We start from the raw sequence: 15,395 nt of genomic DNA on the forward strand, positions 1-15,395 counted from the left end.
TGGCTAGTTTTCAGTAGGGGGGCCCCCGACAGACGGCAGATATCAGCGACACAACTTGAAACCCCTGGACACATGTTGATGACACGTCGGGACTCTTCCTAATGGGGCCCCACTGCTACCCTGCATCAGCACACCGAAAAAAATGAAGAGGACAAATCTCTCAGGGCTCATGAAATGAAAACAAAACAAAACAAAACAAAAACAACAAGAGGATCAAAAGAAAAAAACGTGATAGTGGTAAGTGAGAGTGTGAACATGTAACTGTGTTACATGATAAAAAAAAAAAGTTAGTCCCAGACACTCTGTCCCAAACTCTATATACTAAGAGTGCCACACACACACACACACACACACACACACACACACACACACACACACACACACACACACACACACACACACACACACACACACACACACACACACACACACACACACACACACACACACACACACACACACACACACACACACACACACACACACACATTGAAATGCCAGACAAAAGTGCCTTTAAAATAACAGACAGGGACACACAGTGTGTTTCTCTGGACTCGAGACCCGTGAAAAGAAGGGAACTGAATTTATAGAAATTGACTGGAGGGTACAAATGGTTGCTCTATAGCCAACCTGCATGATCCAACTGAGGATTGCCAAAGACTCTGGAGCCAAGTTGACAGTGGACAAACATCATGTTACACACTGAATAGCTGGTCAGTTACAGACAAACACACACACTCACATTTAGTCCCAAAGGGGACTTTGTTGTCAGTAATTAATGAGCATATCTTTGGATCGGGCAAGAAAGCCAAGGTACTCTTTAGGAAGCCTGAAATCTTCTTGTTGTCTCAGTACTTATCAGTCCAATTAGTGACAATAACAATAATGATAAAAAAAAATTTTTTTTAAATTATATTAATAGGCACAATAACAGCAAATTCCTCGACTATGACATACTTAACTACACAAAACCTGAAGCCAGCAACTTTGTTATTTTGCTACTACAATGGGACATTTGCTGGATTGAAGTTTTTAAACTGATCTTTCACAAGAATTTACAAGAAGCAAACAACTCAGAGACTTTAAAGGATGTACATTGGATGAATCATGCCAGAGGTTAGGGTCTGTGCAACACGTGCAGCTGACAGACTTGAGAGCACATGTCCAACTGATTGCTTAGAATTTGTAGTGACAATTTAATTTGAAAAAAAAAAAAGTACATTTTTTTCTAAACAAAGTTCTTGGAAAGCAAAAATGTCTCTCGTAGTCACGTAGCATTGACTTACACGTCTGTGTACGACATACTGTAAATATGTCTGTGCTGTGCATGGCCCCACGCTGTCATTATGCAAATGTGTGTGTTTTCATATAATAATATAATATAATATATATATATATTTTTTGCAGCAAAGATTTGAAGCACAAACTAATCTGAAATATTTCTGCAAATTTACATTTAGCATGCACTTGCACAGTGCAGTCACAGTAGGCAAGGGAGAGGAGCAAAAAAAGAAGAAATGATTATTATTATCATTATTTTTTCTTTATTTTTAGTTACATGACCAAATTGTAGTCTGGAGACTTTTTAAAATACCGATAGTAGTATTTTCATGCTTTTTATCTAACTGGTGCCTCTTGCTATGTAGTCATTCACTTTTCAAAACTTTTTATAGAATAATTTCTCTCCGGCTTTATAACACAGGAGAATTTCTCTATCAAATAAATATTACGTACAATATACAGCCACTGTTCTTGTTTGGGGGAATTTGAAATGAACTAATTCCAGGTTCTGGTTTTGTTACTTACTGCCACGGTAAACACCATTTTAACAAGTATTTGCTTTTAATTAAAATCAAACATGGGGGTCCTACAGTTTCATTGTCTGGTGATCAGCCCCGACACACATGGAGCTGCTTCTGTTCGTGCAGACTGGATAATGGCAAAACTTTCTCATTAGATTCTAAAACAGTGATTCACACATTTTTATGTTTGTACATGGTTCTGCACATAAAAGCTCTGATGGGAAAAGTAATGTAATCTATTCAACTACAATACTGAAAGCTGAACCCCTAAGTGAACAAGGACAGAAGTTGCATCTTGCAGTATAATGACACGTTTACAAGCAGTATGCATTTTTGCATATTACAAAAATAGGTAAACCTGAAGGGAACGTGAAGAACCATGAGAAATTCCAGCTATCTGTGATGCAATAATGCTGCCAAACCAGATTACTGCATGCAAATATGAAGAAAAAAAACCCCAAAACAAACAGTACAAGAACAATAGAGCACTTTAAAAAAAAAAATGAACTTCAATAATCATATGGCACAGTACAACATACCTGGACAAATACAATCAACAGGGAATAATGGCTTCAGCACAATACTAACAGTCAGCTACCTAATTTTAAAGTGACAAAACCCAACAAAAACAAAAGCTTAACTACACAAAAACCTGGCAAAAATAAAGTTAAAATGCAGCCAATAACTTAGGTGCAGTAGTTTCCATAATTTCAATCATTATGTGCATTTTTAAGGGTATATTTTCACAGGCATTTCAGCCACTTGACCTGCAGTAATTCCCCCGTTGCAGTGAAGGAATTACCCACAATGCTTTGCCACATCCACCCTGAGAGAGAACTGTAGTGGCACTTTTGCAACAGTAGGTGTCAGTGTTGCGCCGTTTAGCTGGATTTAGACCTTGACTAAGTTACATATCCACTACACTGGCGGCCCTGGTTGGTTATTTATCAATCAATCAATCAATCAATCAATCAATGTAAAACGTTAGAATCTGTATAAACAATGATGCAGCAGGGCAGACAGTGATCAGCACAGAGTTTTGGGCAAAACCTGTTATTTGGGTTAGGGTTATTATCCATATCAATTATTAAGCAAATCAATGCTCAGTCTGTGAATCACTTTAGCTGGTGATGTGGATATCTTTTGTGTAAATTTGGAGAAGTTTAAGTCGGCAAGATTAAGTTACTGAGGTTAAAAAAACAAACAAACATACATGTCATGTTTCTACTCATGTGATTTTTACCTCAATTTAAAAGAAATGAAAGATAAATGTTCCATCAAAAGATCATCACCAGACTTCGATTCAAATCACAAGCCAACAATAATGAGGCTATTGCTTCAACGTCTGCTTCCTCACTCCGTGTCTTTACACTGGTGTTTGGGGAAGTCACGTCCAGATTTCCCCGGATGGTTTCCAGGAAGCCACATGGTCCATCTGTCGTATACTGTCCTCACACACCAAGATGTGTGTACAGTATATATCGGTTGTGAATGTGGGGACTCTGATTCCCACCAACTGGGCACCAAATGTCGTGTTTAGCCCAGAAACAAAAGAAAAATGCCTTAAAGAAAAAAAACTCGATTGACTTTTGTAAGCAGAATTTAAAAAAAAATCTTTTAGCTCAAGCTGATAAAACGAGTCACTCTTGTGTCGATTGATTTTCTCATTGGAGAAGCAGGAAGAGCAAAGACTGAAACATTACATGCAACAATGAATGAAACTCATAGACAGTTATAATTGAAAACTAGACCTTCCTAAGCACAGGAGTAGCATTACGAAAACCAAACTGCACCTTCAACCCTTGACCAAGCAAACGCACATTGTTGGTAACTTTCAACAGACTTCGTGACAACCGACAACTTTAGCCATTTTACATCGAAAATATATATTATAGTGGTTTAATGCACTTTAATAAGCCACCAATTAAAATAAAATCATTTTTGAATTATTTCAGAGGCGTGGCCTATAATATGCTGAAATAGCTTTCATAACTCAAACTGGAGTGATTACTTTTCTGGAGGCTGAACAAATTGAGCTTTACTGAAGATAAATGTTTCTCTGGAGTTACAGTCAGCTCGAGTTAATCCAATGCTTCTGCATTCGAGTTTATTTAACTCCATTTAGCACTACTGAGGTCACAACAATAAAGGAATCCTTCAGTGAATATGTTTTCATTTGTCTCACACACACACACACACACACACACACACACACACACACACACACACACACACACACACACACACACACACACACACACACACACACACACACACACACACACACACACACACACACACTTTATTGAAAGCTTTTCTAACAGTACACGTGGCAGTGCCACAAAAGAACTACTTTTGAATGTCAGTACATCACAATGTAGGAATGTTGTTCAAATAACTTCTGTGGGGGGAAAAAACAACAACAAATGTGTGTATTGGCCTCAGTACTCAGTATCGGTGAACCACTAGTGTTTATATACATGTGCGTGTACATAGTCTTTTATATTAGATAACATCCTTACTGTTATAGTTTACATCTATAATACTATTATTAAAATAAAAAGAATTATGAAATCTAACTTAAATATTAGAGAAGGGGGTAGTATTTGATAAGTTTACTTCTTCCTATCCCTTTTCAGATATGTTAATCATATACAGTATACAAGGTGGGTGTGTATATGTATATTGACAATTATATGTTAGGTAAACTTAAATACAAGTTATACATTTTGCATAACTATATATTCATAATTTATAATTTCATTATTTACTATCATCAAATGGTGTATACATTTTTTGGACGTGTGTGTGCGTATTATATGGATTATGTATGTGATTACACAGAGTGTTTGAAATGTTCCATGCCTGAAATGAATGGGAAAAAAAAGATATATATACGATTTGACATATGTAATGTGGGAAGACCGGTACAAGAGGGAATCTGTCCTGTGATTTCTTGTCTGGGTTCTGGATTAATTGGCATACGAATTGACAAAATATGCAGTATTGCGAATTTATCAAACTCAGATGGAGTCACAGCATCAGAGCACTGCCTCCGTCAGTTTCACCTGAAATTCAGTCTGAATAGTGATACAATGGCGCCACCTACTGGCAGGACCGGTTGCTATAAGACAATCAACCCTTTTGAATTAATACACAAGTATAGAGTTTTATTGTTTATATTAAATCAGAAAGGTAAGGACTATAACATACGTTACAAACCAATAAAATTTTATACCTTGCGGAGAAACAAACTCAAATGACATTACAAAAAAAAAGTCGCTAACACTAGTGGACAAAAACATTCTTTAAATAACATAACTGTACATTTTAATATGCATCTAAAAAAAGTAAGACACCAAAAAAAAAAAAAAAAAAAAAAATTTAAACAGTGAAACTACAGAAAAAGGTACCAAACAAAGCTGAAGCTAATGCAGGTTACTGCTGGAATATGAAAAATACAATAAGGCAGCAGAAGGCGTTTAGACAGCAGGAAACAGGCCGGGACAGAAAGAACTGAGAGAAACGAGTCAAGTTATTAAAAAAAAAAAAAAAAAAACCCAAAACAAAAAAAGAAAGTATTGAGTGCTACGTGGCTCCTTTACTCACCCGCTGCATTCTAGTTAATAAGAGAGCAGGTAACATTTTTTTACTTGCTGAAATTTAATAGAAACTCTTACAAAACAATCTCATAATAAAACCCGCGTCCCCCCTTTTCATTTCGTATTTGACAGAACACAGTCCGCGCAGTGCAGATGAAGAACAAACAGATAAACGACAAACACTTGCTCTCTGACGGGATGGCGGGGCGAGTGAGTCGTCGCCCTGTGGACACTGGACACATGTAAAATTGTGATTCCGAGCAGATTTGATCCCGCACAGTGTGTGAGTAACAAAATGAATGTGCAAGCCGTGTTATACTGCATAATATACAAGTTGCACCTGTTCAACAGGTTTCACTTTCTCTATGAAAAAGTTGCATAGGTAAGAGCAACAAATAGTAAAGACAGCTCTTTGATTTCGATAAAAACAGACACTAGGGGGCACTCAGTGCTCTAAATGGCTTGAGTCGGTACATTATCAAATGTAAATAGGAACTCTTTTACCAAAAAAAAAAAAACAGAACAAAAAAACAAAACATCCTCAGAAGAAAAGAAAATATTTCCCCAAAATTAGACACCTGCTTCCCGTTTTGAAATGTGTGTTTCTACATTGCCTTTACGTGATTAGTTGTGAAGTTTATAAGCAATGGCTTTGTTCGACTTCTTTGGGTTAAACAGGTAAAAATACAGTAAAAAAAAAAAGAAGAAATAATTAGTTATATATGTATATATATCTCAGTCGACACAAGGTGACCCAATTAGTGCAAAAGATTAAGTGCAATGTTACATGGTGTCCGATGTCCACATGATTACTACCTGCTCTCTGAGTCCCTCATTGACTGTGGAGCCACAGGATGGTGGTGGTGCTGGTGCTGGTGGGGATGTGGGCGGGGCCGGGTGGGGATGTGGGCGGGACCGGGCGGGGATGTGGGCGGGGCCGGGGGAGGGTGTTGCGGTACTGCTGTAACAAAAGGACACAGAAGCAACCAAAAAAGACGCAGGACACAATGTATCCACATCAGCACAGCGCATGCCCTTATTCACAACAAGATTTAAAGTACAAGTGCCATAACAACTCGGTACAAAATGTAAAATAAGTAATATGCGATGTACAAAAAAAAAAAAAAATGTAGTTCCTTTTTTTTTCCATTTTTTTTTTTCATTGATTGGATTTTGATGCTCGTTCTTCGCAGTGCTGTCCCGAGTTCTGCCAGCAAACATGACAGCCGACTCATCAGTGAGGGAAAAATATATTCAATAGTTCTCAGAATTGCATTTCTCAATTAGAAATTCACAAATGAATACTCCACAGTAGGATTTACTTAAGAAAATCTCATATTTGTAAACAGTTTGCCCTTTTTTGTCTCTTGTTTTGAAAATACATTCTAATCAGATCGAACTGGACAGTGGCAAACATTTAAAAAATAATCAGCAAGGAAATATATTTGCCAACAAAAGCTTCTCTAAGTCTTCAATTCCACTGGTGATTGTTCCGGAGCGTGACGGAGGTGCAGTCCAGCTGGATTCCACTTTACCTGAAGAAAACTACCAGATGTTTCACCACGAACGAGCGTCATCGCCGCTCCGGCTGCAGGCTCCTCTCCTGAGCTGGAGGAAACATGCGCTGGCATTTCTGTTGCTCCTCAGCATGGCGATGGGGTTGCTATGGTGCGTAGCCATGGCGACGAGGTTGCCATGGCCTCGGGGAAGGGGCGGGGGATTGTAGTAGGGGGGTGGGGGGGGGCTGGTGATGAAGGGGAAAGAAGCAGGGGGACTCTGGGCTCCTCTACGGACCACCTTGCAGTGGAGGGGTTTTTTTTGGGGGGGGGGGGGGGCGCGTCTCAGGACTGCTCCTGAGTCACATCCCAGCGCTGAAGTTTATATGCCGCCAATGTAATATCGCAGTGATTTGTGCATCCTTGTGGGAAGCTGTAACAAGTGCATCCCGGGTGTGTTTGTAATGGAATTTGTGTGCGTACTTCGATTTGTGCGTACACCAACCGGTTTGTGAAGCATATCTGTGTGCTGGCAAAGTCGGTTTTGTGTGTTTCTCTTCGCCTCCCCCCCACAGGAGTTTATTTTTAGGATTTGTTGAGGACACAACTTTAAGTAGTCCAGACTCACATTCATTACGAGGACTGTTTGGTCTGCAGTATTTCACATAGAATATGGGACAGGAGACATCCCCTGTTGCAAGTTATCCCCGCGTATGGTTGGGTTTTAGTCTTCTGCGTTTTTTAATTTGAAAGAAAGGTGTAATAAAATGGATGACTCTATCGTCCTGCACAGTCACGTTTGTAATCACTGAGCACTACAGTCGCTAAGAAGGTTGTGTCGCGAACGAAACACATTTTAAGACCAATCGACCTTCAGCCCGACAGAGTGAGCCTGCAAGTCCAGACCAGGGGGAAACAAAACCCAGACGTGAAAGATAGCCCAGTGAGAGGCCTGTCTGAGGTGCAGCCGTCAACAGAGATATTCACACATCCTTGTGGGCACACGGATCTTAGTAAACACACAGAAAAACGATTACATGTGTAGAGGTTGGATTGTGTACGCACAGATCTTGTAACGCAAACACAAATCTCAGCAGAGCCGCAAAATATCAGTTGCCGCCGGTACGAGTCCCCATATGTACGCACCAATCTTTTTTGCTGCCGTAGGTAGCGTCATATGTTTAAACCCCAAAACTGCATTGTTAAAGTAATATTTGAGAAAACGTGAGCTCCAAGCGTGCGTGAAAGTGACTGCCCAAAAAAGCAGGTGTAAACTGTACTTGTTCACAACTGTCCTGAAAAAAAAAAAAAAAAAAAAAAAAAAGCACGGATCACTGCGGACATGCTGTTTATGTCTTTCACATTAAATCGATCTTAGTGGCAGTGGGTGCATGCAGAGTGGCCCTATAGTGATCGACTGCATGCACTTTCAGAGTTTTGTACACTATGCACTGCAAATCCAAGTGTGACTCCGTGTGTGTGTGTGTGTGTGTGTGTCTGTTTTTTTTCTTTTCTTTTCTTTTTCCTTCTTCTTGAAAACGTGCGACACTCTCATTGCATTCAGAGTCTGTCACTGCGGAACGTATCCTCCACAGATGGGTCAGGCAACACCATGTCGGGATCACTGAGCATGCTCAGGCCGTCCAGGCTGAGGGGCTCGATGCGCAGCTCGTCCTCCAATGGGAAGCCTCCCTCCGAGTCGAAACATTCAGGCACCGTGGAGAGCGCACCGCTTATGTCCTTTGACAGACTGGGGTTGGAGTCATCTGAGAGAGAGAGAGAGAGAGAGGGGGAATAGAAAGAACGAGAGACAAGAGATGGAGAGAAGTAGACAGATGATGGTGGGTGAAGCTTCCTCTGAAATTCACTCCCTCTTACAAACACTCTCGCTGCCCTCATGAGTCATTATAGCCTTTTTTTTTTTTTAATCCATCTGATATTCCCCTCAATTCAAGACTGTGGTGTTCACATATTTTCAGCTCTGATTCAAACAAAATATCAACGCTCGAGGATGAGGACAAAAAGAATACAAACAAACACACAAAGTGAAGCCACGGAGTCATATTCACGTCCCTGTGAGGTGAATAATCAACACACAATCTGTAATCTCAATAAATAAGCTGCTGATCTTTTGATTTGAGTTTCAGAAAGAAAAAAAAGAAAAAAGAAAGGCTCAGGCAAACTTGCCTCGTTCTTTCTTTCAGGGACACTGTGCATTTAAAAGGCAACTCTTCAATGAAGAACAACACAGCACAAGATTTTTTTTCTTTTCTTTCCGAGGCCAGCGTGCCAAAAGGGAGCACTGTGGCTCCTCCCATTATCTTCAGTTCAAGGTAATTTACTCACTTCCCCCATCATAATAACTCAGTGGGACAAACGATTAACTGAATCACCACATGCAAAGTGAATGAGTTAACAAAAAAAAACACCTACTTTGAAGCTCACTGGCACTTTTCTGCCTCGTTCACTTCGTTCTTTGGATGCCGCCCACATTATTTCTCAACTTTTCCAGCAACAAAGTGTCAATTTTCACATGTGTAGCAGGTAACCAACGACCAAAGATCCAGAATGAAACACAAGTTTGTTGACTTGATAACAAAATCCAAAATGTGTTTTCCACATAGTATATAGTTTTATAGTTGTAGCATATTACACATAGATTGTAGTATATAAATAATGTATTTTGGACGAAAGAAATGTGAAGACAATATAAAAGTAAAGCCTGTCGGTGAAGTTGGCATCATACGACTGGAGGGTTTTGTCTAAAATGAGTTGTTTTCTCCTGATGATGGTATGAATGTCTCAAATTAAAGAATATAAATATTCAAAGATTGCAGAACAAAACATACAAGCAGGAAAAGTAAAAACTAGGTCTGGGGTCTGAAATCCAAAGAGCCATTTTGTCGCCAATAAAATCAGTCTGGAAATGGAAAACTAAATGAAGACAGACACACATCATTTGCTAAATTTACCAAACACAGTAGTTTGAACAGCATTAATAAAATCAAAGTGATATTGAGATACTTTGAACTGTTTTCTGCCTGAATTCTCATAGAAATTCCCGACACCAAATTATAAGATGGTAAGATTAGTGTTGATCCAGTCGCTGAGATGCAACGGCAGCTTTAAATAATCAGATTTCGCTGTATGCTGGTGATTTAATTCAGATGTTTCTTATTGCTGTTTTGTTGTTGCTTCTTGTTGTCATTAGATTGTATACAAGTTGTGCAAAGTTATCCAAACTTTCCTCCAACTAACTGATGCAACTTCCACAGAACTTGCACATGGAAACAATTCAGCTGCACCGAAAAAACTCAAAATATTGTTTATTAGTCTTAGTTTATTAGTCTTAGTCAAAATGTCTCATCCCACTTGATTTAAGATAAATTCACCTACCAAGGAATATTTCAGCAAGATAGAGGGACTTGTTTTGAGACGACGCATCTTAAATATCCTGATAAGTCAAACAATCACAAAATGATTTCGTTTTGAGTTATATTTTAGAAGAAACACGGTTTATTTCCTACATTTTCCAAGCTGACATTTTATTTTCACAGGATAGATAATTCAGATTTTAGAACGTGTGGCTTATTTTAATAGAGCGTTGGAAAGTACTAGAAAAATATGGCTTAAAATACGTTTTCCCTGTTAATTTTAACATCTCGGTATTGTAAATCATGTCTTGGTTCAAGAAATCTTACCAAGACAATTTCCACTTGTTATAGTGGCAGGTTTTTTTCCCCACTCATTTTATTAAAAGTACCCTGAAATATATATTTTTTTCTTGTTATGAGGGTTTTTTTTCCCAGTGTGACAAAACCACTCTGTGCACATTATTAAGACATGCCCAACAGCGGAGTCAAATCAAATAGGGCAACTATATCCAAGTAACTATTTGCTTTCAGTCTGCAGTAACAAGTAAAGTAACTCTACTACTGCTTTAAAGAAGTAGAAACCGTCGTCGCGTTACACTTTTCAGTACCGAGCTGTTCGCACCACAGCAACAATACAACTTCGTCCTTTTTGTTTCATTTGTAATATTTATTTAGGACGCTCAGTCAAACAAACAAACAAATATACCAGCTTATTACTGAGCCCAGAACAAGCAACCAAACTGCTGGGACTCACCAGTGAGAATAATGTTGGGTAGTCCTCCGCTGCAGTTTGAGTACAACATGTTGGACCTCATGTGCATCGGGTCCTGCAGGCTGCCATGGCTCCCGCCCAGCCCCGACAGGGCCGCCTGGGAGTAGTAGAGCGAGGAGGACGACGACGACGACGGATCGAAGCACGATCCGCCCACTGTGGAGCTCATTGCGTTCTCCAAAAGGCTGAACTGATCCAACTACTCGCCAGATGGTGGAGAGAAAATGGCAATCGAGAGGAAACGGAGCGAATTAGTGAGCTGAGTTGGCGTCGCGTTCACCCTGGCAGCGTCGTTTATGTGATGACTTCCAGTCATCTACAATGTTTTCTCATAACACTGATGGTACAATGAAAACATTATTAACTCTGCAGCGGAATGAGGAGATCTTAACATAGCATAAAGAGACACCGACCGTACAAATATCACACCACCAGCGGGGCTCATCAGCCGATTCTCTGCATATTTCAGCTTTTTACAGAAAACCTAATTTGGGTGGCGGTGTGAATATTCTTACTACACCTGTGTCAAGTTGAACCAAAGTTGCCTTTTGAGATGTGGTAATGCTTTCATGTTACATATAAACAAACTTAACCAATGTGTTTATCGCTTTCACCTGATACGGGAGATTCTTGATTTGACGATTAGAGAACTGTTGCTCCATGAAGGGGTCGCCGAACAGCGCAGCCATATTGTTATGCTGTCAGGAGATCAAAAAAAAAAAAAAAGGGAAATACTTAACAGTTTGCAGAAATAAAGTGTCATGTATTTGATCGATTTTGATCAAATCTCCAAAATAACATTTTACAGAAGCTTCAGTGAATTTGTGGGTCTTTCAGTTAAGATGAACAAAATGCACATTTTCTTCCCATCAGTTCACACTCAATGACCTTTTAATGACTTCTGGAAGTGTCAAGGTTGAGGAGACACTCGCAGCTCCATCTGGTGAGATGTAGGTGCAATTGCAGAGAATGCAGTCGTGCAACACCTGCAGCACGAGGCATTACCAGCAGCACAGCAACATAAGTGAACCAAAGTGACGTGTTAATGTAACTGCTTTAATCTGAATAGGAAACGGGATGAATCAGAGATTTTGGCTGGACGAAATATTCAGGGTAATCTCAGAAGGAACCTAAAATGCACTATAACATTTACAGTTGAACTTAATGTTAACACCCTTGTACTTTTGTATGTATTTTACCAGCTATTCACAAAAAACGATTAATCTGAATTGCCTGAACAATTCAGCGAAGATTTGTCATCATCCAAGGACGAGTCCGTTACATTTTGGGAGCGAACAGATCCTGGAGAGTTGTAGACACGCTGGAGCTCTGCTCTGCGCTGCCCGTCATGCCAACTCAATAACGGTGCGCTCGAGTAACACCAAAGAATGGGACCCAACAAAACTTTAGCGTTGAACCTTAACATTGCAACAACGTGAAGCAATTCAAACGACCATGACAAATGATGGAAGGAGTGGTGTGGTGGATCAAATAACCTCGTCAAACATTGGTTTCCATGGTGACAAATGCGGTGTTGGCGAAACAGGGACTTATAGGTTAAAATAAAACAGAAGTAAAAGAAAAACGATTCTTGGGAAATATATATGGTTACGTAGTCGTGTGCAATCAGTTTCTTGGTTTAATCAGTTTGTAGTTGGTTCTCATACTTTATTGTGCCTTAACTTTTTTTTTTTTTTTTTACAAAAAATTATTGAAAGTCTCAAAATACAAAGTTTTAAAATTGGCAGTTACTGTAAAAAATAAATAAATGTCTGGCTGTAAAGATGCTGAAGGATCCAGGCAGGATATGATTGTAAGTGTGGGCTTGTTGGAGGACCACATGTATCAATTTATCCAATGTCTCAAGCCTACATGGAATCTATTGCATGACACTTTCGATGATGTTCATGTGCTTGCATGAAAACTATTTGCAAGAGCATTTTTAGAGTCAATGTTTAAAGCATCAACACTTAATTTTTTTTTCATGAATGAAACAATATACAATATTAAAGGTCATTAAGAGTAGACTGGTTGGGGAAAGCAAGTGTAACAATTGAAACCGTGTTGAAACTGTAAACTGAAACTCAACCTTTTTATAAACACAAACCATGTAAACAAAATGTGAAACACGTGTCCACCTATATATTTTCTGTGCACAGTCTCACACAGGTTGAGTTTTTATGCCTTTTAGGAACGTTGTATTAACTTTGATACGTCGTCTTCAGATGTTCTCGAACTCCGACTACATATCTGCCCTACCCTAGCACAATGTGTAAAGACGCTGTTCACTCACTTGGCTTGTGTTGAAGTCTAGTGGGATGCTCTGCAGAGGGGAGACAGGCTGCTGCTGCTGCTGCTGCTGCTGCTGTTGTTGTGGCTGCTGTTGCTGATGAGGGTGTTGGCATTGTCGGCCCTGGTCCACTGCATGCTGGGATTGTTGGTAGAGTGGATAGGGCGGGGGCGGCTCCCTTGGCATATTGCTGGTGTCCAAGGCAACTCCCTACAAAAAGCCAGTAAGAGTCACTGAAGACAAACTGCAACTCTAATCAAATGTTGGCAATCTGGTTCATTTACTATGATTGTACAGTCATTACTCATGGTACTTTCCTCGTCAAAAGAGAGGGAAAAACTCATACTTTGATTTATGTTATTGTCAGTTTCCAATTTTCATGAAAGAAATGAAAGGTGGTTTAATTATTTTTTACATTTGTTTTTAGTATAAGTACAACTCAATGAATGTTGCTATAAACATTCAGCTAGAAAAAAAAACCCTATTCAGTTTCAGGATTTAACTTCGGGACTGTGAGACCTAGCTGTGAGCATACCTGCGTGATCGGGGACAATGAGGGGGACATGGTGGGGGACAGCTGCTTGGCCAGACCCCTGTGTGGCTCGGCCCCGGGTGACAGGGTGAGGGGGCTGATGGGTGCGGGCCGCCGCCGCGGGGAGTTGCTGGACAGACGCAGGGATGAGTTGATGGAGGGATTGCTGAGTGACGACTGCAGCTGGCAGTTGTTGAGGGAGGCCTGAATTGAGGGGTTGCTCAGAGAGGACGACAGACCTGCAGGGAGAATCAAGGCAGACAGCACATGTGCCACTTAATCAAAGAAGCTTCAAACTCATCATGGCATTTCATGGGAGGAACATGTGGACGTTGTGAGGCGGCATGTACATTTTCCGGCGGGCTCGCCAAGCTGCTACCCAAAACACTGGACTTTTTTGTGCAACTGGGGAGGGTGAAGAGCATGGCGAGCCGGGGACAGAAAAATGAGAAGACAGAGCGAAACTGAGGGAATAGAAAAGAGCCGATTGTAGCACGCCAAAAGAGGGTCAAAGTTCCTCTGTGACTTTGGTGCCCGGCCAAGCTGTCATGGGAGCCAAACTACTCAGAAAATACCAAAAGCAGGGAAGTAAAAGGAGCGGCAGCGGGTCTGATCTCATCTGACATCCAGGGATTTCGTAGAGCTTCCTAAGACCTGCCTCTCATGTAAGCAAAGACAGAAACCACGAACCTGCTCAAAATACTTGAGCTGTGTCACAGTTGTGCTCTCCGTATTGACGATAAAATGTTTGTGAAGCTTACGATGATCAACCTCCATTGTTCTAACCTTCAGGCAAAAAGCTTGTACAAACTTTCTGACTAAAACCTACAAAGACTAAAATCCCCTTCAGATGACGCTTCAATTCCACGGGCATGCATAGACTTTTTTAATCCCAACATTGATGAGAGGCACATGTAGAACAACGCTGAGGCGTAAATTCTGATGACAGTCAACATTGCGAGCGGTGTTGCTGGGCAACGCCCCCCCCCCAACCCAGCAAGAAAACAGATTCTCATTAAGCACCCAGCTGTAATAGCATCCATCAACAAGATATGTGTTGCTAATTTTAAGCCATACAAAATGATTTAAAAAAACAAACAAACAGTGGAGGAATGACACAATACCATTACATTTTGATGAAATGGGTTTTTGGAGCAACAAGAGTGCAGTGTATAGTACTTTATTCAGTCTATTAACTAAGCTACCACGGAATGTAATTTACTTCGGGCTACAGTATGAGCTGCTAGTTTATGATCCATTATGACTAAGCTTAGATATCTGCTCTCGGAGCAGTTCTACCAAATGGCAAGAAAAACTGAATATAAGCTCACATACTGAGAATAGAAGAAAATAAAATGTTATGAGACACCGATGCTGTAGATGAGTTCCATTAAAGTATAATTAAACAAATGAATCAGCGTTGTGATCTCATCACACCACAGAACGTTGTATTGAATGAATCACAAAATCATGTAAATAGCAGCATGTGTCTCTGACCTGAGAAGGTTTATATATTAACACATTGAG

General features: G+C 40.1%; 1 protein-coding gene across 1 annotated transcript in view; it reads right to left on the reverse strand.

Moving 5' to 3' along the window:
* Positions 1-7,049: 7,049 nt before the first annotated feature.
* Positions 7,050-15,395, reverse strand: part of crtc3 (CREB regulated transcription coactivator 3) — a gene marked incomplete at its 5' end in the record, with an annotated part of 37,580 nt that continues 29,234 nt past the window's right edge. Inside the window, 5 exons of the mRNA XM_080496969.1 lie at positions 7,050-8,666; positions 11,029-11,245; positions 11,661-11,744; positions 13,340-13,546; positions 13,872-14,107. Of these exons, the coding sequence (XP_080353095.1) occupies positions 8,461-8,666; positions 11,029-11,245; positions 11,661-11,744; positions 13,340-13,546; positions 13,872-14,107 (950 nt within the window). The 3' untranslated portion in view covers positions 7,050-8,460. The remainder of the gene's footprint in view (positions 8,667-11,028; positions 11,246-11,660; positions 11,745-13,339; positions 13,547-13,871; positions 14,108-15,395) is intronic.

Source organism: Blennius ocellaris (genome assembly GCF_963422515.1).
Source record: "Blennius ocellaris genome assembly, chromosome: 1".
NCBI classification, from domain to species: domain Eukaryota; kingdom Metazoa; phylum Chordata; class Actinopteri; order Blenniiformes; family Blenniidae; genus Blennius; species Blennius ocellaris.